The sequence below is a fragment of the Microcaecilia unicolor genome, chromosome 6 (assembly GCF_901765095.1).
Source record: "Microcaecilia unicolor chromosome 6, aMicUni1.1, whole genome shotgun sequence".
NCBI classification, from domain to species: domain Eukaryota; kingdom Metazoa; phylum Chordata; class Amphibia; order Gymnophiona; family Siphonopidae; genus Microcaecilia; species Microcaecilia unicolor.
In genome coordinates, this window is record NC_044036.1 from 314,450,530 (window position 1) to 314,475,861 (window position 25,332).

The 25,332-nt window shown below is 44.3% G+C and overlaps 1 protein-coding gene across 1 annotated transcript; it reads left to right on the plus strand.

The window, feature by feature from the left end:
• The first annotated feature begins 366 nt into the window (after nt 1-366).
• LOC115473333 (vicilin-like seed storage protein At2g18540) lies at nt 367-19,699 on the plus strand. Its single transcript, XM_030208198.1, has 4 exons — nt 367-450; nt 3,224-3,488; nt 10,992-11,224; nt 19,296-19,699. The coding sequence occupies exons 1-4, from the start codon at nt 414-416 to the stop codon at nt 19,604-19,606; spliced, it is 846 nt and encodes a 281-aa protein (XP_030064058.1). The 5' UTR covers nt 367-413; the 3' UTR covers nt 19,607-19,699.
• The last annotated feature ends 5,633 nt before the right edge of the window (nt 19,700-25,332 follow it).

Here is a 25,332-nt window from a genome sequence, read left to right on the forward strand (position 1 = left end):
AAAGAAATTTCACACGGGGTAAGTAACCATTCCAGATCCGCGAGAGGCAGAGCTGAAACGCCGCATTCGGCTCGGCTCGCTCCTTTGTTGCCCATCAGCAGATGAGATCTACGTGTGCTTATCACCGGCTCGTACGGGTCATTGTGGGCTGGTTAAAAACAATCCGCATCCTTCTGAAAGAAACGTGTGCATCTTGGTGCTTCGCTGCTGCTCGAACACCTACTACAGACTTTGCATGCATTCCATTCCGCGAAGGGGGAGGAGTGGCTTCCTTTCGATGGCCTACTACTGCCCCCTGGTGCACGTCCACGAGAACTGCTTCCTACATGTCAGCAGCTGAGGAAAACCTGTACTGGTAAGGGAACGTGTGACCTCAGCATTTCCGGTGCACCAGCCGGGCCTGAACTGCAAGAATGGAGCCTCCCGTACAAGTGCAGACAACCAGCCATGGTAAGGCAGTTGCAGCAGTGCGGTCCTCTCCCGGCTTGCACAAGCATCATTGCGATGAGCAAAAAATAGAGCAGGAGGAGGGAGGGGAGGACTGGTAAACCTGGCAAAGCTTTCCTGCAGAGAAGATTCCCTACATCCTCTTTCAGAGCTGACACAAAACAATCTTTTTCATTGTTTACATTTAGTGATTTTACAAAGTGAGCCACTCACTACTCTCCCACCCCCTTCTGCCCTTAGGGATCTGCTTTGGAAGGTTAAAAATAACGAGAGCAATTGTTTTAATTATAGGACTGTCTGCTTGGAAGGAACTCTTGGGTCTCAGTGAAATGAAGTTGGTTGGGCAGAATGCGGAGTTGAAGGCTTGTGAGCTTCATATGCTCACTGGTTTTTAGGGTTGGGATTCAGCATGCATAGTAAAAGTCTGGGGAAGGATGGTTTGATTTCTGAGTTTGACATGTGATGATTAATCTCCGGGTTGCCAGCTGACAAGCAGAGGATTATTAGACTGCCACAATCCCTTGCAAAAGTGGGCTTTTAAAAACATCTCCTGAAGATTAATCTGGCAATCATGGTTACTGATACCATTTATTTAAACAAGTCTTACTAGTATACTTGTCTTCTTTGAAATGGGGTGGAGTAAGGCAGGGCTGAGAACCTTGTCTTATAATTATGCAATACTCATATGCAGTGGAGAGTAGGAACAAGGAGAATTGGGGGTGGGGGGACACTCTAAAATCTTTGCAGGGATTGAGAATACCATAATGGCCAAATTAATAGTCAAGGTTTTGGTTTTGTTTGGAGGGGGGTAGAGTTTGGTAGGGTTTCAGTTGCTCAGTGTCTGCTTTGGAGGGAGATGTGCAGTATTTATCATACATGAAATGGGATTCCATAAAAGACTTGATAGGTACTCAATTGCAGTGTTTCCCAAGTTTGGTCCTGCAGTATCCCCTTGCCAGTCAGGTGTTCAGGATGTCCACAATGAATGTGCATGAAAGAGATCTGCATATAATGGAGGCAGTGTATGCAACTCAAGTTCATGCATATTCATTGTGGAAATCCTGAAAACCTGACTGGCAAGGGGTACTCCAGCACTGGACTTGGGAAACTTCTCTATTGCATCCTTCAGCTAGCGGGGCCTGGCTGGACAATGAGACAAGTGAAATTGTGAGGTTGGTATGCCCCTTTTAGGGCCCCCCTTACTAAGCAGCACCAAAAAGTGGCCTATGACGTTACTAGCGTGTGGGTTTCCAGTGCGCTGAGGCCACTTTTAGTGCAGCTGTAAAATGGGCACATTTTCCATTTTTGCAATAATTGCCATGCACTGATTTTTCGAATTAGTTTGTGAGCCCTTAACTACATTAGCTCTTGGTGATGTAGCTGCGCTAACCAATTATTATTATTATTTTTTTTTTGTTACATTTGTACCCCGCGCTTTCCCACTCATGGCAGGCTCAATGTGGCTTACATGGGGCAATGGAGGGTTAAGTGACTTGCCCAGAGTCACAAGGAGCTGCCTGTGCATTAGCACAAGGCATGCCTACTCTCTGCCCCCATATACACCCCCAGTGCTAAAAAAATAAAATTTATTTTTGTAGCGCGGGGGAAGCGCGCTTAGATGCTAAAACGTCTGCGGGATGCCTGAGCAAACCCCGCGGTGGTGGTTTTTAACCTGCAGTAAGCACACGTTAGTAAGCAGCTTAGTAAAAGGGTCCCTTAATCAGGGGCCACCATTAGGCCACCTGAGGCGGGGGGGGCCTCAGGTTGCACTCTTATCGGGAGTGGCATCTCCCCCTTCCTCCCTCCACCCCGTTCCCTGAATTTACCTTCTTTCTTCATGTTCCAAAAGCTGGCGGCAGCAGGTGCGATTCCCATACGCCACCCTGCTGCCGGCACCCGCCTCTTCTTTTTACTGTGGCCGCCTCTGTGATGTAACTTCCTGTTTCCTCAGAGGCGGCTGCAGTAGAAAAGAATCGCTTCTGCCACCGGCTTTTGGAACATGAAGAAAGAAGGTAAACTCGGGTGGAGGAAGGAAGGGGGGAGATGCCAGAACTTGACCCCGGGGGGGGGGGGGGGGGGGGAGCGCATCTCAGCTGTGCCTCAGGCGGCATCTTGCCTTGGGCCTCCCCTGCCTTTAATCTTGCACTCCATAACACTGTACAGCTATAATCCTATTTTTCACATCTCTTCTTTGAGAACAGTGACATTTGTAAGTTGCTGTGAATAGGGCAGCCCTTCATGTTTCTTACAATAAAAAGTAAAGATTCTGGTTTGGTAGAACAATGCAACTCCTTTGGAATTAATTAGTGGCCTAGGAAAACTGTTTAACCGCGTGCTGGTGGTCTCCCACTTCCTCTTCATCAGTTCTCAGACCAAGTGATCCGGCTTAGAAGCAAACTGGAAGGATGAGAAACCACAGTCCTCTCTGTTCTTACTTACTTTAATAGGATAATTGAGGAAAACATAGCATGGTGGTTCTTCGCCCTTGCTGTAATGAGTCATCCTGTTTGCTGCGGATGTGAATGGTGCCACCCAGGGACATAGCCATGGCCCCTCTACTTGGAATCAGGCCCGCTCTGTCCGTGGCAACAGCACAGGCAAATTAGGAAAACCTAAAATCGGTCAATATCCACATTGCCTAGCGTCCACCTTTGGCCCACCAAAAAATATGTCCTGAATGCGCCACCAGATGTGACGTGAGTTGATGCTTGTCGGCCTGTCCTCCATATCCATGGGAAGGTTGGACTCACTTCTGGTGTGGTTATTTTCTTTTTAGGCTTGGGGACATATTGCACTCCGGGGTCTACGCGGAAGAGGCAAGTGCGATTCTCAGCCCGTCATGACATAATGCTGCTGAGGGAAGTAATTCATCAGAACCCCTTTGCCCTGAAAGAATCGGGTCGTGTCTGGGCCAAAATCGGGGAGGAGCTAACCGCCGCACTGCAAGGCGAATATTTTGAAGTGGACGGTCGGAGGTGCCGAGAGAGGACTGCGCTTCTCCTGGACTACTATAAGAGACAGAACTTTGCAGGGCTCAGAAGGTGAGCTCAGGGCTTCTTTTTTTCCCCAGTGGTTAACTAATTCCAATTCTTGGGGGCGTGCCAACTACTTTTCTGGCGCTTTGACTCAGCGCTCATTGAACCATGTATGTTTTGGTATTTATAATTTGCCAAAGAATGTAGAACTTACAAATCTCAAACAAAACAACCTCTTGTAATATAAATGACAAAGTACTTAATAGTTCTAGATGCCTGTGAAGTGCAAAAATGAGAGAAGGAGAAAATCCTCTGTTCCTACACCTCCACCCAATGTTCAATATTCTTACCCCATAAATATTAAACATTGGGTGTTGGTGACGCAGAGGCTTTTCCCCTTCTCTCATTTTTGACCTTCACAGGAATCTAGAACTATTAAGTACTTTGTCATTTATTTTACAAGAGGTTGTTTTGTTTGAGATTTTGGTATCCTCTTGTCCTCTTTATTTTCTTATCATTACGATTATATTTTGGAATGTATCTACAAATACCAAAATCCTAAAACAGACGATCAGAACTAAGCAAAGTAACATAGTAGATGATGGCAGAAAAAGACCTGCACGGTCCACCCAGTCTGCCCAACAAGATAAACTCACATGTGCCATTTTTTGTGTTTACCTTACCTTGATTTGTACCTGTCTTTTTCAGGGTACAGACCGTATAAGTCTGCCCAACACTATCCCCACCTCCCAACCACCAGCCCCGCCTCCCACCACCGGCTCTGGCACAGACCGTATAAGTCTGCCCACCACTATCCCCGCCTCCCAACCACGAGCCCCACCTCCCACCACTGGCTCTGGCACAGACCGTATAAGTCTGCCCAGCACTATCCCCACCTCCCAACTACCAGCCCCGCCACCCCCCACCGGCTCTGGCACAGACCGTATAAGTCTGCCCACCACTATCCCCGCCTCCCAACCACCAGCCCCGCCTCCCACCACCGGCTCTGGCACAGACCATATAAGTCTGCCCAGCACTATCCCCATCTCCCAACCACCAGCCCTGCCTCCCACCGCCGGCTAAGCTTCTGGGGATCCCTTCCTTCTGAGGAATTGATCTTAGTTCTTTTGGAGCAGGGTGACATATAATTAACTATATATAAATGTAGAAATGAAATTGTTCAGGGGCCGCTATCAGACAGTGGCAAATAGAGAAGGAGGTCGAGCCACATGCCCTACCTCTAGTCCCATCAACATGGACTCAGTATGAAGCAGTCTGACTACTGAGTCAGAGGTTCACAGGCAAAAGTTTTCAGTTCATTTAGCCTTTTTCCTAATTTTAAAATATTTTTTCAATATATTTCACACATTCAATTTTCTTTTTAAGTTTAATGGTTTTTATTCAGGATCAAAATAACAATGCAACAAACTGCAGAAGAATATCTCAATACAAAGTCCTCAATAAAATATAGAATAGCAAACAAACAATGACATAGTAACAAACAAAACTTCATAATGCAGAAAATACAAAAGGAAACTTAAGAACCTGATTTTATGAACAACCTTTTACCTCCCACCACTCAATTCCCTTTTAAGCCCTACATGAATGAAGCTGTGATGACCCATTGTCTGGACTCTTATGACTCACACATTCATTTTAATAAAAATGTTTTAAGGTATATTAAGGAAAACACAACAGATGGAGAAAATCCAAAACCTCACGGACATGTAGACAACAACCAAGTAGTGAGGCAAAAACAATGAGGATTTCCAAAGTTTGAGGACCTTTAATGTAGTCACAAATTCAACATATATAAGACCCGACATGGCCGTGTTTCGGCATGTGAACCTGCCTCAGGGGTCAACAAATCTTATATATAAAAAAATATATATCTGTAAGTAAAACTGTGCATAAACAAATTCTGAAACCTTGATGAAAAAAGTGATAAAAGCATGGCACCCAAATGAACATATCTAATTAAAACTTTTTAGCATGGTTTCAGTTGCGACACTATATTAGGTCGATTCCGGCCGCTTCCCTGACTCCTGGGGTGTGGGAGAAGTTGCTTACTATATTTGCTCTAGATGCCCAGTTGGCAGTCCCCCTTAAATATTATCATTTGTGTCTGAGGGAACAATTGGGGGAGGTGGATTACGAAAAGTTAGCAGTTCAATGGAATAGGGAGTTGTCAATTGGCCTTCAGGGTGAGAACTTGAAGACCTATATTCTGAGTATTCCAAGGGTAACTGAGAATGTGACGCTGAGGGAAACTCTTTATAAGTTTGTAACGAGAATGTATATTTCACTACATAGGGCGATGAGGGCAGCCGTGTGGGAAGATGATATTTGTGCCAAGTGTGATCACTCTCCAGCAGATCTCGGACGCATGTTTTGGAATTGCCCGTCCGTTTTAGAGTTTTGGAGGCGGGTGTGCGGGCATGTTTCGGTTCTCTGGGGAGTGACTTGGACACCCCAAGCATCGCAATTGTTTGATCAATTTAAACTCTCCGCATTAGGGGTAAAAGGGCTTAAACCCTTCTTGAAGCGGGCGGTTCTAATGGGGAAAAAGGTAATTCTTCAGCAATGGATAGTGGTAGAGCCGCCTACTTTTCAACAGTGGTGGTCCAAGGTGATCCATTTGTGTGTGTTGGAGCGTAGGGGGGTGGGAGATCTTGCCTCGAATAAAGGAGACGCATATTGTAAGTGGTGATAGGGAAGAAGCTGGAAACTACAGGCCGGTAAGCCTCACTTCGATTATTGGAAAAGTAATGGAAGCGATGCTGAAGGAAAGGATAGTGAATTTCCTGGAAGAAAATGAGTTGCAAGATCCGAGACAACATGGTTTTACCAAAGGGAAATCGTGCCAAACGAATCTCATTGAATTCTTTGATTGGGTGACCGGAGAATTGAACCGTGGACGTGCTATAGACGTAATCTACTTAGATTTAAGCAAAGCTTTTGACACGGTTCCCCACAGGAGGCTCTTAAATAAACTGGATGGGCTGAAGATAGGACCCGAAGTGGTGAACTGGATTAGGAACTGGTTGACGGACAGAAGCCAGAGGGTGGTGGTGAATGGAGTTCGCTCGGAGGAGGGAAAGGTGAGTAGTGGAGTGCCTCAGGGATCGGTGCTGGGGCCGATTCTGTTTAATATATTTGTGAGTGACATTGCCAAAGGGTTAGAAGGTAAAGTTTGCCTATTTGCGGATGATACTAAGATTTGTAACACAGTGGACACCCCGGAGGGAGTGGAAAACATGAAAAAGGATCTGAAAAAGCTAGAAGAATGGTCTAAGGTTTGGCAATTAAAATTCAATGCGAAGAAATGCAAAGTGATGCACTTAGGGAGTAGAAATCCAAGAGAGGCGTATGTGTTTGGCGGTGAGAGTCTGCTAGGTACGGATGGGGAGAGCGATCTTGGGGTGATAGTATCTGAGGATCTGAAGGCGATGAAACAGTGTGACAAGGCGGTGGCCGTAGCTAGAAGGTTACTAGGCTGTATAGAGAGAGGTGTGACCAGCAGAAGAAAAGAGGTGTTGATGCCCCTGTACAAGTCGTTGGTGAGGCCCCACCTGGAGTATTGTGTTCAGTTTTGGAGGCCGTATCTTGCTAAGGATGTAAAAAGAATTGAAGCGGTGCAAAGAAAAGCTACGGTATGGGATTTGCGTTACAAGACGTATGAGGAGAGACTTGCGGACCTGAACATGTATACCCTAGAGGAAAGGAGGAACAGGGTTGATATGATACAGATGTTCAAATATTTGAAAGGTATTAATCCGCAAACTAACCTTTTCCGGAGATGGGAAGGCGGTAGAACGAGAGGGCATGAAATGAGATTGAAGGGGGGCAGACTCAAGAAGAATGTCAGGAAGTATTTTTTCACGGAGAGGGTGGTGGATGTTTGGAATGCCCTCCCGCGGGAGGTGGTGGAGATGAAAACGGTAACGGAATTCAAACATGCGTGGGATAAACATAAAGGAATCCTGTGCAGAAGGAAGGGATCCTCAGGAGCTTAGCCTAGAATGGGTGGCAGAGCTGGTGGTTGGGAGGCGTGGCTAGTGCTGGGCAGACATATACGGTCTGTGCTGGGGCTGGTGGTTGGGAGGCGGGACTAGTGCTGGGCAGACTTATATGGTCTGTGCCGGGGCTGGTGGTTGGGTGGCGGGGATAGTGCTGGGCAGACTTATACGGTCTGTGCCAGAGCTGGTGGTTGGGAGGCGGGGTTGGTGGTTGGGAGGCGGGGATAGGGCTGGCCAGACTTATACGGTCTGTGCATTGAAGAGGACAGTACAAATAAAAAAGTAGCACATATGAATTTATCTTCTTGGGCAGACTGGATGGACCGTGCAGGTCTTTTTCTGCCGTCATCTACTATGTTATTATGTTAGGTGGTCACCATTTTGGGACTCTTTAACCCCAGTAGCACGTAGTAGAATATTAAATTCTTAAATGGTATATCATGGTGACAAAGGGAAGGGGGGGGGGGTGGGTGAGTGGGAAGGGGGTAGGGAAGGGGAGTAGTGGGATGGAGGGGGGTTGGGTTAAGTTAGTTCTACGTGGGTGTGGTTGGTAGTATGTGTCTCAGACCAACAGGCTGTTTGACGGTTCATAAGTTTCTACGAATTCCACTTTGTTATTTGGTCACTGGAGGGTACGCACTGTTTGGGGATAGCATCAATGCAGTGATTGAAAAGGTATGGGTGACAGTGCCGACGAAGTGACATAACTCTTTGTGAAACAGGTTGTACTCGGCCTGCTTGATAGGTGGAGTTCAAGTCAGTCACTTGGTCCAAGTGCCCTATACGTTACAGAATTAGTATGCATAACTTTCATGATGCATTTGATGATGTACTAGGAGTGCTTTGTAAGCAACATTAAATTTGTTCATGACGGCGGTGTCGCATCTTCGCCGGGGGCTATAAGAAACAAGGCCCTTGGCGGTATATTTTGAAGACTTGTAAGTTGATTCATGTAACATGATTTTATTGACTCTGTGGTTACTCCTTGTTAAATATTTGGAAAACTTTAATAAACAGATTTAAACATAAAACAATACATTATTACTATAGGTACTATTAATAAATGTAAAAAAATTCAAAATAGTGTGACAGAAATAAAAACTATACGAAGTGAACATTACAAAATAAAACATTCTATGACGTATGGACAAATACAATACAGTAATAAAAGGTAATACTGGTGATGAAATTACATATCAAATTGAATTCCTGTGAGCATATGTTGGTGAGAATAAAGGTAGCATATGTTGAAAATGTGTGGTCCAATGCTAATCGCTGTGCTTCAAGGCACAATTTTACTTACAGATATTTATTTTGTTTTTATAAGGTTTGTTGACCCCTGAGGCAGGCTCATACGCTGATACACGGCCGTGTCGGGTCTTATATGTGTTGAATTTGTGACTACATTAAAGGTCCTCAAACTTTGGAAATCCTCGTTGTTTTTGCCTCACTTCAAGGTATATTAAAACTTTTTAACACACACTAAGGGGGCCCTTTTACTAAAGCTTAGTGTGCGCTAAGTGCCATGTGACCCCTAGGTATAAAATAGGATGCGCAGCATTTAGCGAAGGCTAAGCTTCAGTAGCCTCTAACTGACTTAGCACACATCAAATCAATTTAGCATGTACTACATTTTTAAAGGCATACTAATGAACTGAATGCACACTAACAAATGCACATTGCTAGTTTATGTTTATTAAAATGGCTTAATATACCGCCTTTCAAAGAAAATTATGGCGGTTTACATTAAAATCAATCAAAATTCCCGAGGCAAAGAAAGGAACTACAATTATAGTTAGGACAGTAGGCAAAAAGATCCAGAAAGAACATAGAAGGAACTTAAAATTGTTGCCGCCATAACCGGAGGACACTGCTGAGACCGCCAACTGGGCCGGACCGCCTATCCCTCGGAAAATGCCAGTGGATTCATACCAGCCTTTGAAGAGCACAGACACAGTTTTAGTAATACAGTAACACAATGGGATCCCGTCAACTAGTTCCAGGTCTCAACTACTGTAATTATTTTGTAAACCAGGGATTCCCAACCTTTTTGATTTCATAGCTCCCTTATCAACCCGAGAGGTCCAGAAATCCCCACTGACCTCTGTCTCTCTCCCTTCCTTCCCCAACCTGACTGTCTGTCTCCTTCCACACAGTCAGTCCCTATGAGTGTCTCTCCTCCTCCAGCCAGTCCCCCTCTTTTTTTTCTTTCTCCCCCTCCCCAACTAGTTATCATCAGTCTCTTTTTCTCTCTTCTTCCTATCATCGTCACTCTCTCTCTCCTCCCCCTCCCTTCCCTGACTCCACCCCCATCATGACTTTTTCCTGTAGTCATTGCTACTATCTTGAACTGTCTAGATATGTGAATGTTTCCATCAAATTCACCTTTCTTTCCTTTCTTTTAACAAATACAGTTTGAATTTTCTAAGCCTCTCTGTCTACAGTTTGTGTTGCAGACCCTGAACTATTTTGGCTGCCTTCATTGAGCAGCGTTCATCCTCTTAAGGTCTTTACAAAGGTACAAACTCGATGTTTGAAATGATAACATACAAAATCAATTTTGTACTCTTTCAAAAAGTACGAAGACTAGGGGACACTCAATGAAGTTACATGGTAATACTATTAAAATGAATAGAAGGAAATATTTTTTACTCCATGAATAGTTAAGCTTTGGAACTCATTGCCGGAGGATGTGGTTACAGCAGTTAGCATACCTGTGTTTAGAAAAGGTTTGGACAAGTTCTTGGAGGAAAGGTCCAAAGTCTGCTATTGAGAGAGACATGGGGGAAGCCATTACGTGCCCTGGGATTGGTAGCATGGAATGTTGCTTCTATTTGGGATTCTCCAAAAATGAAAACAACAGGGCAGACAATCCATAGGATCCAGTGTGATGATAGAAAACAGCAGATAAGACAGGAAATCTTTATCCCAAGGTTTATTCACTATAGTATATAAAATACAAACAAAAAAGCCCAACACAGACTGTGTTTTGCCCACTCAAGGGTTGCGTCAGGGGCTCAAAAGTAACCAAGTGGTGTGAAATAGTGGTTTCACCAGCTTAGCTTAGTTCTCTCCAAAGGATGGGACTGGCTACTTTTGAAATCAGGATATTGGGCTAGATGGATCACTAGTCGGACCCAGTATTGCTATTCTTATGCTCTTATGTTCAGAGATATGCTACTTATCCCTCAAATTCAAACAGCTCATGAGGTACCACCTTCTACTTATTAGTTCCATAGCGCCATTAGACATATGCAGTTCTGTACACAAACATGTAAGAGACAGAGCTTACAAACTATTCAAGACAGACAAACAGGAAAATAAGACATTTACTATGGGAATGATTAAAACAACATGGTTACCGAACAGGCCAATAAGGAGTTAAAAGCAGCCTCAAAAAGGTTCTGATCAGAAATTGTGGGGAATTTTGTGAACCCTATCAGATTATTTTGTCATGACTTTGTCATATGTCCTTGTGTTTTGTTTTGTTTTTTCAAATTCCTCACCGTTGTTGTCTTTGCTGTACCTTGGATGCTCTTTCAAACTCAAGATGTGGGACGGAGTCACTGTATATGGAGAAGGAAGATCTGCTTCATGAAGTCTTGGAACTGGAGTCAGAGAAGCGTCTGATGATGACCACGGAAAATCGGTACAAGGAGCCACAGGAGGAAGCTGTGGCAGTGACTATCACTGAGGAGACGCTGAGGAAGGCCCAAGAAGACAGCCTTGGGCAACAACCCGAAATGGACAACACTGCACCATCCCAGTGCAGGCCACATCGAGGTATCTCCTGTCTGGAAGTGTAACACAACAACCCCTACCTGACACCCCCACCACCCTCCCATCCTTTATGAGACACATTTACCCCTACACATTTATACCCCACATTATCCTGAGCATACTCGAGTTCAGTGTGGTTATAATAAATAAATCAACAGGCGATGTTTACAATACCATAAACAAAATATCAATAGCAGAGTAGCACAAATAAGATACTTCCCCATACCACCCTAAAAGAACTTAAGTTCCCCATATCTCTTCCAACATTCTATAAAAGTTGTTTCAAACATCCAGCTTTTCAATCCACATCCAGAAAAAGCTAGGTCTTTATTCCTTTTTACAAGTACATGACATTACGATTTGTTCTTGTATTCCGCTAATACCCAATGAGTTCAAATAAAATAGGCGACAATGGAGATCCCTGCGGCACATCACATCTTGCATACCAACTACCCAAGGAGGAGCCATCCATTTTAACTCTATAAGATCGCATAGTTGGAAAACCTTGAAACCATGACAACACTCTGTTGGTCAGACCAATACCACTCAGTAAATGCAACAGTAAAGTATGGTTCACCAGGTCAAAAGCACTTGATAAATCGAAGTGTAAAACAAGTGCCTGTTGACCTGTATCCAACAAAAGTCTAATTTCAGATAACAGTGCTCTAATTACAGTTTTAGTGCTAAAATTACTTCGAAATCCCAATTGCAAACTATGTAGAATATCAAATTTGTCCAGATGATCCCTTAACTGTGGAGCAACCAAACCTTCCTTCAATTTTGCCAAAAAATGAATAAACACAACCGGTCTGTAGTTGGACATTGGTGAAGAAGAGACTTTTCAATCTTTGACAACAGAGGTGAGAATAATATCTCCCATAGATCGAGGAAACCTGCCCAATGCAAGTGAAGCTCTTAGCCATTCAGTTAACCTTTGTTTAAAATTAAGAGGGGCAATTTGCCTAAAAATATGTAAGACAGTGATCTGGGAGACAGTGATATCTTGCTAATCTATTAATTTGTATTTCCATGTGAGACCATTTAACCTCATGGAAATCTGACCACCAATTATCGACTAAACTTCCAGAGTACTGCAAATATTTCATATAAGTATCAGTATCATACTGTTCTGATGCAAAATTACTTCCAATTTGATCTATTTTTTTCCAGAAAGTAAGTCCGTAATTGTTCAGTAGTAGGTGACATGTCTTCTTTTGTTTTGATCTGCTCATTAATATCTAACAAACAATGGGATACCTCAAAATGTTTTTTCAATTCTAATTTATCCTTACTGATCGATTTGTTATATTTCATTTTGGCATCCCTTAATTTCCTTTTGTATTATGATATGGTTTTTTTTCTCCAAAGCAACCTATTAGAGTCTGATTGATCTCTATACCATTGTTTCTCCAGTTTCCTACATAGTTGTTTTAAGTAAAATAGAAAAATGTAGTCAGATAAAGACCATATGGCCTACCAAGTCTGCTCATACCATCTACTCTCCCTATCCCTCCCTTAGACATCCTGTATACTTGTCCCAAACTCTCTTGAATTCAGATACTGTTTTCATCTCCACCACGTCCACTGGGAGGCTGTTCCATGAATTCACCACCCTTTCTATGATGAAGTATTTCCTCAGGATACTTCTGAGTTTATCCCCTTTCACCTTCATCCTATGCCCCCTGGTTCCAGAGCTTCACCTCCTGTGCATTTATACTATATAGGTATTTAAATGTTTCTATTGTATCTCCCTTCTCCCGCCTTTCTTCACAAAAGCATAGATATGGAGATCTTTAAGTCTTTCCCCATATGCTTTATGATGAAGAACATTGACCATTTTAATAGCCACCCTAAGGACTGACTCCATCTTGTTTATATCTTTTTGAAGGTGCAGTCTCCAGTATTGTACATAATATTCTAAATGAGGTCTCACCAGAGTCTTATAAAGGGGCATCATCACCTCTTTTTTCCTATGGCCAGTTCCTCTCCCTATGCACACAAGCATCCTTCTATCTTTCACTGTCGCCTTTTAGTCAAGATCGGGAGGCGGGGCTAGTGGTTGGGAGGCGGGGATAGTGCTGGGCAGACTTATACGGTTTGTGCCAGAGCCGGTGGTGGGAAGCGGGACTGGTGGTTGGGAAGCAGGGATAGTGCTGGACAGACTTGTATGGTCTGTGCCAGAGCCGGTGGTTGGGAGGCAGGGCTGGTGGTTGGGAGGTGAGGATAGTGCTGGGCAGACTTATACGGTCTGTGCCCTGAAGAGCACAGGTACAAATCAAAGTAGGGTATACACAAAAAGCAGCAAATATGAGTTATCTTGTTGGGCAGACTGGATGGACCGTGCAGGTCTTTTTCTGCCGTCATCTACTATGTTACTATGTTACCTGTCTGGCCACCTTGAAATCATCACATACAATCATACCCAAGTCCCGCTCCTCTTTCGTGCACAAAAGTTATTCGGCCCCTAAACTGTACCATGACCTTACATTTTTTAGCATTAAATCTAAGCTGCCAAATTCAAATTAAGGAGTGGAGGAGTGGCCTAGTGGTTAGGGTGGTGGACTTTGGTCCTGGGGAAATGAGGAACTGATTTCGATTCCCACTTCAGGCACAGGCAGCTCCTTGTGACTCTGAGCAAGTCACTTAACCCTCCATTGCCCCATGTAAGCAGCTAACCAGAGACAAACGGGTAAATAAAATATGTAACAACTGAAGTCTCCCCGTTTGTCTCTGGTTAGCCTGGTCTGTTTCCCACTCCTTTGTTATTGCTGTTGTTTTTTCGTGGGATCTCGGCGTTCCTCCACCTTGGCGGACTCTCACCAAACCTGGAGTATAGGACCACATGTTTAACACCACTAATATTGTTTTGTTTTTGTTTTTTTACAGGTTGTACTGTGTATGGCATTTATTAATCTGCAGCTAATCCAGAGGCGCAGCCAGACCTCAAATTTTGGATGGGTCACTGGGCAAACTGGGAGGGCACATGTAGTCCCTACATCCCCCTCAGTGCCAACAAAAAACATTAATATCTAAGGTGGTGGAGATCCCCAAGCTCCACCAGCAGCAGAGGTCCTCCAGAGGCAAAAACAGCTCCCTTTCATTCTTGCTCCAGCTGCGCAAAAACTGAGCATGTGCGGCAGGGGGAGGCCAGCGCGACAGCATCACATACACAGTGCCACCGGCTGGAGCAAGTAGGAAAGTGAGCTATTCTTGTCTCTGGAGGACCTCTGCAGCTGGTGGGTCTTGGGGATTCCCACCAGCTATAACAAGGGCACTAGAAGTTTGGGTGGACCTGAGTACAAAGTGGGTGGGCCCAGGCTGCGCCACTAAACTAATCCATGTCAGAGATGAAAATTTTTAGAACAAGCTAATGCTGTTTAAAATATTTCAACAAACAGAAACAGAAACGTATATTCCTCCATGCAGTTCTCAAAGATAATTTCTTTTTGTTATGTAGGGAGGGGTTGATATTCAAAGGGATTTAAACTGGCTACCCGCGGATATTCAGTGGCACTTACTGGTTAGTACTGCTGAATATCATCACTGAACGCTAAACTCAGTCGGCTATTTTGTGGGCAGTTCAGGGACGGAGTCGGCACTTGTGTGGTTAAGTAACGGTATTCGGCATTTAACCGTCTCCCTTTAATGATCAATTCAGACCGCATACAAGTCAGTCCAATGTTTATGCAGTGTTGCTTATGCGGTTAAGTACTGAAGGGAAACAGGCAACACACAACAACTAAATTCGGTAGCTTATCATAGTAGTCATTCTTATGATTTTGCTTTTGGAGATTTTTGCTGGTCCCCTTCCTTGTGGTCTGACCATTACATGTTACAACTCACCATAAGATGGAAACACATACCTCAAACCAGGTTCAAGAGTGTTAAAAACAAATGCGAAATTGGGACAAGAGGTCCAGAAAAAAGCACAAAAGTCTCTCAAGAATGGAACAAGGGTGCTTTATGCAAGACCCGACACGGGCTGTGTTTTGGCATAACTAACGCCTGCCTCAGGGGTCAATTCAAGCAACACTAGATGTGTCAATTTCAATTCAAAAATATAGTGACTCAGCACTATGAAAGTCCGCGTTGCGCTGCTGATACTGCAATCATTAGTACAGCTGTGATAACCCAGTGAAACTACAGAAGGAAAATAAATGTCTGATGTGGAGCGAAACACCAAGAAAATGCGCCAAAAAAAACAGAGGTACCATAGAACAGGATATGCTTTGGAGTAGACCTATAAAAGTGTTAGATAATCAAACTCAAGAATCATTACCCCTGATGGATAACTGGATCACAGTCAGTTAACAAATTTTGGATGACTTTGCCCCCAGAATTTAAGAAGAAAACATTAAGCAGATCAAGGGATAGATGGTTTGACTTTGCAAAGCTACAGGAATGGTCTTCTTTTTTTTTTTTTTTTACATTTGTACCCCGCGCTTTCCCACTCATGGCAGGCTCAATGCGGCTTACATGGGGCAATGGAGGGTTAAGTGACTTGCACAGAGTCACAAGGAGCTGCCTGTGCCTGAAGTTCCCCAGGACCAAAGTCCACCACCCTAACCACTAGGCCACTCCTCCACTGTTGCTACTATTTGAGATTCTACATGGAATGTTGCTATTCCACTAGCAACATTCCATGTAGAAGTCGGCCCTTGCAGATCACCAATGTGGCCACGCAGGCTTCTGCTTCTGTGAGTCCGACGTCCTGTCAGACTCACAGAAACAGAAGCCTGCGCAGCCTTCTACATGGAATGTTGCTAGTGGAATAGCAACATTCCATGTAGAATCTCCAATAGTAGCAACATTCCATGTAGAATCTCCAATAGTATCTATTTTATTTTTGTTACATTTGTACCCTGCGCTTTCCCACTCATGGCAGGCTCAATGCAGCCTGGGCCCACCCACTTTGGACTCAGGTCCACCCAAACTTCTAGTGCCCTTGTTATAGCTGGTGGGAATCCCCAAGACCCACCAGCTGAAGAGGTCCTCCAGAGACAAGAATAGCTCACTTTCCTACTTGCTCCAGCCGGTGGCACTGTGTATGTGATGCTGTCGCGCTGGCCTCCCCCTGCCGCACATGCTCAGTTTTTGCGCAGCTGGAGCAAGAATGAAAGGGAGCTGTTTTTGCCTCTGGAGGACCTCTGCTGCTGGTGGAGCTTGGGGATCTCCACCACCTTAGATATTAATGTTTTTTTGTTGGCACTGAGGGGGATGTAGGGACTACATGTGCCCTCCCAGTTTGCCCAGTGACCCATCCAAAATTTGAGGTCTGGCTGCGCCTCTGGATTAGCTGCAGATTAATAAATGCCATACACAGTACAACCTGTAAAAAAACAAAAACAAAACAATATTAGTGGTGTTAAACATGTGGTCCTATACTCCAGGTTTGGTGAGAGTCCGCCAAGGTGGAGGAACGCCGAGATCCCACGACAAAACAACAGCAATAACAAAGGAGTGGGAAACAGACCAGGCTAACCAGAGACAAACGGGGAGACTTCAGTTGTTACATATTTTATTTACCATTTGATCTTGTTACGTATTCTATTTAAGGACTCCTGATGCAGGCTACCAGCTGAAACATGGTACTGTGTCAAGTCTTCACCAATAAATCGTCTACAATTGACTGACGTCTCCTCCCTTGTTATTGCTGTCCTATACTCCAGTACATACCAGATGTATGTGCCTGAAATCTCTAATAAATATGAAGACAACTGCTGTAGGAATCATTTTTTGATCCAGCTGTTTCTTCCTGCTCCTAACACCTACCCAGGGATTTTCTCCTATTTTCTCCTATCCATTCCCACCTTCTGTGGTCATGTTAGCAACAGCCCTGCACCTGGGCTCCTTTTAGTACCATGCAATCACAGGTCTTGAATCTGGCCACTTAGGTGTCACCTGTAAGCAATGGCCACGACTACTTGCCACGTGTTGGCCAAACTCAAGAATCCCACGGTGAAAATGACAAGGAAGCAAAAAAAGGGAAATGGAAGAAGGCTCAACAAACAACGGGGCTTAAAAATAAAACAGTACTTTATTTCTGTAGGATATGAAAAACTCTTCTTGTGTTGTTACATAAAAGACTTGGCACGGCACCGTGTTTTGGCTCAGAGTGCCTGCCTCAGGAGTTGTAGGATGTCGATGAGGACCATCCTCACCTCAGATCCAGTAAGAGGCTACAAGCCAGCCCCTCCTTAAGTCCACCTCTGAGGCGCTACAGCGGAATCATGTACACCGTGCACCATGTCGAGTCTTTTTTTATGTAACAACAGAAAAAGAGTTCTTTTATATATGCTACAGAAATAAAGTACTGTCTTATTTTTTATGTTTCAACAATTTTTATTGAGAACGAAATTTACACAATTACAATCAGCATCAATTACACTTTTCAATACCATCAAGTTGTACGATACAGCAAACTCCAAAACCATTCTCTTTTTTTGACCTTCTTAACTCCACCCCTTACTCCTTCCATCCCTACCCCACCCCCCATACCCTCAAACGTACTGTCTTATTTTTAAGTCCCTTTGTTTGTTGAGCCTTCTTCCATTTCCCACTTTTTGGTTCCATGACTTCTTGCCCCCAGGATTTGTGAACAACTTGGGAATCAAACTGGGAACCTTTCAAAGGCAGTTCCTAGCACTGCCACTGAGCCAAAAGACCAGCCCTGCATGAATGATTCAGACGTGCTAATCATGAACCATCTTGCTTTATTATTTATTTGGATTTTGCTCACCCCTTTTTCAGTAGTAGCTCAAGGTGAGTTTTGTTCAGGTACACTAGCAGGCTTATTTTCAAAAGAGAAGGGCACCCATCTTTTGACACAAATCGGGAGATGGGTGTCCTTCTCACAGGGTCGCCCGAATTGGCATAATTGGAAAGCCGATTTTGGGCGTCCTCGACTGCTTTCCATCGCAGGGACAACGAAAGTTCACGAGGGCGTGTCGGAAGCGTAGCAAAGGCGGGACTGGGGCGTGCTTAGCACATGGGCATCCTCGACCAATAATGGAAAAAAGAAGGGCGTCCCAGACGAGCACTTGGGCGACTTTACTTGGTCCATTTTTTTTTACGACCAAGCCTCAAAAAGGTGCCCGAACTGACCAGATGACCACCGGAGGGAATCGGTGATGACCTCCCCTTACTCCCCCAGTGGTCACCAACTCCCAAATATTTTTTGCCAGCCTCTATGCCAGCCTCAAATGTCATACCCAGCTCCATGACAGCAGTATGCAGGTCCCTGGAGCAGTTTTAGTGGGTGCAGTGCACTTCAGGCAGGTGGACCCAGGCCTATCCTCCCTCTACCTGTTCCACTTGTTGTGGTAAATGTGAGCCCTTCAAAACCCACCAGAAACCCACTGTACCCACATCTAGGTGCTCCCTTCACCCCTTAGGGCTTTGGTAGTGGTGTACATTTGTGGGGTTTGGGGGGGGGAGGTTGGGGGGCTCAGCACACAAGGTAAGAGAGCTATGCACCTGGGAGCAATTTCTGAAGTCCACTGCAGTGCCCCCTAGGGTGCCCGGTTGGTGTCCTGGCATGTCAGGGTGACCAGTGAACTACGAATGCTGGCTCCTCCCTTGACCAGATGGCTTGCATTTGGTCGTTTCTGAGCTGGGCGTCCTTGGTTTTCATTATCGGCAAAACTCGGGGACGACCATCTCTAAGGTCGACCTAAATTTCATGATTTGGGCGTCCACGACCGTATTATCGAAACGAAAGATGGATGCCCATCTTGTTTCAATAATATGGGTTTCCTGTGAGGACGTCCTCAGGAAAACTTGGGTGCACCTTTCGATTATGCCTGTAGGTATTTCCCTCTCCCTGGAGGACTTATATTCTAATTTTGTACCTGAGGCAATGGAAGGTTAAGTGATTTGCCCAAGATCACAAGGAGCAACAGTGGGATTTGAACCAGGCCCCTGGATGTCAAGGCTGGTGTTCTAACCACTAGGCTACTCTTTCACTAACATCTACTATATTATAATAAAACATAACATCAAGAAATAGTCATTAATATGGGCTGTTTACTATGACAGGGGCTCCACTAAAAGGGTGGATTCTGTTTCCCTGCAGTTCAAGAAACCAAGGAAGAGGTGGAGGACCCTGAGGAGGCCCCAGTTCCCAAGAGAACTTGTCAGGGATGCTGCCAGGCTTATTCAGAAATCCTGCTCCTTCTGGAGAGGCGAGCAGAGATGGAGCAGCGGCTGCGGGAGGAGGAACTGGCTGTCCGCCGTGAAGAACTGGAAGTGCAGAAGGAAAAAATTGCCCTGGAGCGGGAGCAGATGGAGGCAGAGAGGAGAGAACGGGAGAAGCGCTTTGAGCTGGAAAGCCAGGAGAGGCAGGTGATCTTGGACATCCTCAAGGAGAAGATGATGAAAAAGTGACCTGGTAAAGGAAGCTGGACAAAAAAGATAGCATTCTTTAAAAATATAAAATGAAAGGGGACAAGGAAAAGAAAAGTCACAAAGGAAATGCAACAACGAGAATATTATCCTGAGAACTCATACTGTAGTTGAAAACAAGCTGTGTATGTTACATATTTTTGTTGTATGCGCTTGGAAAAGGATATGTTGAGATTTTGTAAAATCTCCTCTTACGCATCCTTTTTTTTTTTTTTTCCCTAACCTAAAAGCAGGTTTGTGTCCCTCTTTCCCCCGTCAAAGGCTGCTAGTGATATTGACTGTGCAGGGGCCACAGGAATTTGAATGCATTTTATGCAAGAACTGTGCTGTCTGATCCAGCTGGAGAACTGCGTTGCATCCTGGTCTCTTGAAACTGCAAATTGAATGTTGTCACCATAACCAGAAATTCCACAGCCAGCTGCCCTGAGCTTTTGAAAAGATTGCCAGTCTTTTTTTTTTTTTTTTAATCAAGCCAGTGCATTTCATTGAGGCTTATAAAACTATCCCCCATTCCAGTGCGTCTATCCCAAAGTGTCGATCAAAAACGTGATCTGAAAAACTGACCCTGTGAATTCTCTGTAGTGCTTCTGGACTACTTTTAGAAGCAGTATGTTAACTCTCCAAAAGTCTTGAGCTTGATGTCTCTATGTGAAAGAACGCTCCATAAGTATTGCCATACTGGGAAAGACCAAAGGTCCATCGAGCCCAGCATCCTGTTTCCAACAGTGGCCAATCCAGGTCACAGATACCCGGCAAGATCCCCAAAATGTACAAAACATTTTATACTGCTTATCCCAGAAATAGTGGATTTTCCCCAAGTCCTTTTAATAACGGTCTATGGACTTTTCCTTTAGGAAGCAGTCCAAACCTTTTTTTAAACTCCGCTAAGCTAACCGCCTCCATGTACTGAGTAAAAAGGTAGCTGGGTAGATGGTGTCAGACGTGGCTTAAAAAAGGGCTTTTAGTAGTTGCAAGAGCATGCATCTAAAAATGTTTTACTAGTCTAAACAAGGAACCATCTATCTACCCACACCACAGGGCTGGCATTAGGCTTGTGCAAACAAGGCAGCAGCCCTGGGCTCCGAGGCCTGCCCAAATCTGAAGGAGTCACAACCTGTGGTTGGTTTTGAGGCCCCCTTCCAATTTCTGCCCTGTGTTCCAGGGTGTTTAACATCGGCCCTGCCACTCCATGCTCTTTGAACAAATTTATAGCTAGAATTACTAACATGTGCTACTGCTTTAGTGTGTAGTAATGCATTTCACACATATATGTACCACCATTGGTCTATATATTGGGGGGGAGGGGCTCCAAGTTAGTTATTTAAGCGGATTTCAGACTCTTCCTCTCTGCAGTCCTTATTTTCCAATGAGATACCACCGTTAGCCCTTCCATCCCTCAGGTATTTAAGATTGAAATGGCAGAACATAAATGCTGAAATTAAATTAAGCTATGTATTAGGACTTAGTTGCTATTAACATGCATTAATGGTAGTCTTGCTCTTCTGAAGTAGGCTTTGAAATCTGTAAGGCTGTTTTTAGCTATTCTACATGCTATTGTAGATTTTTTTATTACAATTTGTAATCGCGATTAATGGTATGTTATTTATTTACTTATTTATTTATCCCCTCTTCCGCCTCCCTCCCGACCCCACTGTAGCTTCTTTGACTCTGGGCAATGGAGGGTTAAGTAATACCCAGAGTCACAAGGAGCTGCAGGGGAGGAAAAAAAAATAACATACTTTTAATTATGCAATTAAAATTTTAATCGAAATGCAGCCTTAATTAACAGTACTGGTGTGCACTGACATGGTAGCACGTTAGTAATTCTGTCAGTCATTTCTAATGGAATGAAGTAGATTCATTTGGGCCAAGCTTGTAAAAGGTCAAAAACGTGCCCCACGACATACATGGAGCAATTCTGTGTTTGTGCATGGTGCTTTTTATATGATCATTTCAAGAGACGCAAGAAAGAAATTAAAATAAATAATTTTAACATAAAATTTTAAGTCTGTACAAGGTGGGACTTACCATATACTGAATTCTTTAAAGTGCCTAGGAGTAAAGGTTTTCTTCCAGTGCAGTTAATTCTATGCTGGTTTGCAGGGTGAACAGACAGATTATCCTGGAAGGCTCACGTGACCCACAGTTTAGAAGTCCGTGCAGTGGCTAAAAAAGGGTGATGCAGGTTGAAGTTTTGTGTAGAAAACAAGAGCAGAATTGGGGGAGGACCATATCTGATTACCTAACGATATTAAGGTGACTAAACAGGTAGACAATGCAATTTCAAAAACCAGAAGGAGGCTTCAGTACACAAGGATAGGAATGGCCAGCAGGAAAAAGTGCCTCTCTATAAATCTCTGGAGTATTAGGTACTGTTTTTTGGGTTTGTTTGTTTTTTTGTATTGTTTTGCTTTGGTTTTAATTGATCTTAAATTGTATAATGAATTATTTAGCACTGTTTTAGTATTTTTGTTAGTTTTGTCTTGTTTAATGTATTGATATTGCTGTTGCGTATGCCAATTTGTTTTCCACTTAGAATCATGTAGATAGTGTGGAGTAGAAATTTTGTAAATAAATAAATAAAGCTTATGGGGAGAGACTGAGAGATCTAAACATATGTACCCTGGAGAAAAAGAATATATTAGAGACACTTAAGGAAGCCATGCCAGTGGCTCAGCTGATAAATGCTATGTATTATCATGTGGAAGTCACCAGTTCAGTTTCCAAATCAGGACTTGACTCATTTATTTATTTACTAGTAAAAAAAAAGCCCCGTTTCTGATGCAAATGAAACGGGGGCTGGCAATGTTTTCTTCTGTGTGCATGTGGGAGTGTGTGTGTCCCTGCCCTCTGGCCTCTCTCCCCTCCCCCCTCTGAGTCCTTCACTGTTACAGAGCCAGCGATTTGATTTCGTGCTCTGCTGTTTTCCTTCACTGACTGTGTTACAGAGAGGGCGGGGCAGACACTCATAGGGAAACCGGATATCTCGCCCCTTCACACTTCCGGCTGGAGGCTTCATAGAACGTTGGTGTTGCTTTTTATATAGAGAGATTAGGATTTATTTACCGCCTTTTTGAAGGAATTCACTCAAGGCGGTGTACAGTAAAAATAGATCAAACCAGGGGCGTATCTGCGTGGGGCCACAGGGGCCTGGGCCCCCGCAGATTTCGCCCTGGCCCCCCTCCCCGCCGTCAACCCTCCCCCGCTGCTTACTTTTGCTGGCGGGGTCCGACCCGCAATCTCCATATTTCGGCTTCCTCCGTGGCCATGTGCTTCCAGGAAGTAACGCTGCAGCGCTGATTCGTTGAATCCAGTTCGGCGTCTGACGTCCCAGCACGTCAGACGCCGAACTAGATTCAACGAATCAGCGCTGCAGCGTTACTTCCTGGAAGCACATGGCCACGGAGGAAGCCGAAATATGGAGATTGCGGGTCGGACCCCGCCAGCAAAAGTAAGCAGCGGGGGAGGGTTGACGGCGGGGAGGGGGTGGAGAGAGGCGGCGGCGGGGGGGGGGGGGGAGGCAAAAATGTGCCCCCCCTCTCTGGCTCTGGCCCCCCCTACCGCCGGATTCCAGATACGCCCCTGGATCAAACACGAACAAAAGGCAATTACAGCGGTAAAAATATTCAAATAACAATACATGGTATGGCATAGTATAATGCTTCAATACCCCTAAGAAGTTTGAAAAATAACTTTGTATCTCACCCACCTGTAATCCTCAAATTTCAACCAGGAAATCACTTTAATAGAAATTCACTACACAGCATTCACAGATTTGGTGTTGGGGGTGGTACCTAGATGGTTGGAGTGAGAGCCTACGATTGTAAGGTTCTGAAGGGAGCCAGGTTACATGGGCCCAACTGAGTATGTTTGGTGTATGGAATGGCAATAGGGCTTAAAAATCCCCAGGCAGTTAGTGGCTCATGGAGTATGATTCTAGCCTGCTTCCAACTGAGCTGAAGAGAATACAAAGAGAATGGCTGAATCAAGAAAGAAATACCTTCAAAGAATAAACAAACAGGAAGTAGACCTCCTTCAACATGCAAGTGAAAAGGCGGATAGACTCATGTGTAATCTAAAAAAATGTTTTCTGCTAGAAAGGATGGTGCATACATGTAACAGCCTTCTACTGAAGATGGTGAAGGCAAGGACAATCTCGGACAAGCACTGAGAATCTCTGAGGGAGAGGAAGTGATTATAAAGCTGAGTAGGAAGCCTGGACAAGCAGTATGATCTTTATCTGATGACATTTTCCTCATTTCAGTGAGCGTGCAAACCCTACATAGTTTGGTCTGCTGGATGCCATTGGTATAGACAATGTTCCATATTCACAACAACTCCCTGCAAGCATTCTGGAACCCACTGGTCAGACCTATATTGAATTGGCTGCTTGGATCTGATGAAGAAAATTCAAACAGTAAACTCTAGACTCAATTTAGCAGACAGTTTACCCACATCACCCATCATCAACAGTTTTCTCATATGAAACAGGACCGGATTTAGGCACAAGCAATATAATCTAGGTAAAGTCCTAGGGCACCAAATTTTGAAGGCATCAAATACCTGGGCTTGCTTTAGGACCATGCTTTCTGATCTCTGGGTGAGAAGCCTTCTCTCCCCAGCGCTCTCTGGTTCTGCCTATAGGTGGCAACATCTTAAATGTCTCTCAGTCCCCCCCACCCCTCCCCCTTTATACCTTTGGGATAGATAAACCTAACTCTACTTTTGTGGGGAAATACATCTTTGTGGAGTATCAGATTTTTCCACCTTTCAAAGTTGTTGAGTGATTGAGGGGACCTGATCCCGTACCTAAATGTAAGTGTGTATATTCCAATTAAATCTAATTAGTGCCAATAATTGTTTAACAAGTCAATTGTCAGTGCTAATTAGCTTATTAGTCAATTAAATTGTGTATTCGTGCATGCCCAAATTTGCATGTGTAATTTTTAGCAACTTTTTTATAGGGATTATGTGCACTTTTTTCCCCTCTAGGGCACATATACAAATTATTGTCCATGTGCACCCTATCAGGAAAGAGTTTACACTATTAAGGACTTTTGTTGGAAAGAAACAAAAAGAAATTCCAAATGAAGATTTTATGGCTACCCATCCTTAGTCTCCACCCTTCCAGCAATGAGGATCCCCTCTGGAATAAGGTATACAGCACACCAAATTTAGACATTATTATTATTAGTTTAGATTTTGCTCACACCTTTTTCAGTAGAAGCTCAAGGTGAGTTACATTCAGGTATTCTGGATATTTCTCTGTCCCAGGAGGCCTCACAATCTAAGTTTGTACCTGAGGCAATGGAGGGTTAAGTGACTTGCCCAAGATCACAAGGAGCAGCGGCGGGATTTGAACCGGCCACCTCTGGACTGCAAGACTGATGCTCTAACCACTAGGCCACTCCTCCACTCAGCAACATTCCGTGTAGAATCTCCAATAGTAGCAACGTTCGATGTTCCACTGCACTAACCACTAGGCTACTCCTCCATTAGCAACATTCCATGTAGAAGCCTGCCCTTGCAGATCAGCAGTGCGGCCGCGCAGGCTTCTGCTTCTGTGAATCTGACGTCCTGCACGTACGTGCAGGACGTCAGACTCACAGAAACAGAAGCCTGCGCGGCCGCACTGATCTGCAAGGGCAGGCTTCTGTTCAGGAGGGCTCACAATCTAAGTTTGTACCTGAGGCAATGGAGGGTTAAGT

What these genes read in the sequence shown, in the direction of transcription:
- LOC115473333 (XM_030208198.1), top strand. Translation starts at nt 414, where the DNA reads ATGGAGCCTCCCGTACAAGTGCAGACAACCAGCCATG. An exon ending in AACTTTGCAGGGCTCAGAAG is followed by an intron (nt 3,489 to 10,991) that starts GTGAGCTCAGGG and finishes TTCAAACTCAAG; the next exon opens with ATGTGGGACGGAGTCACTGT. An exon ending in CCAGTGCAGGCCACATCGAG is followed by an intron (nt 11,225 to 19,295) that starts GTATCTCCTGTC and finishes GTTTCCCTGCAG; the next exon opens with TTCAAGAAACCAAGGAAGAG.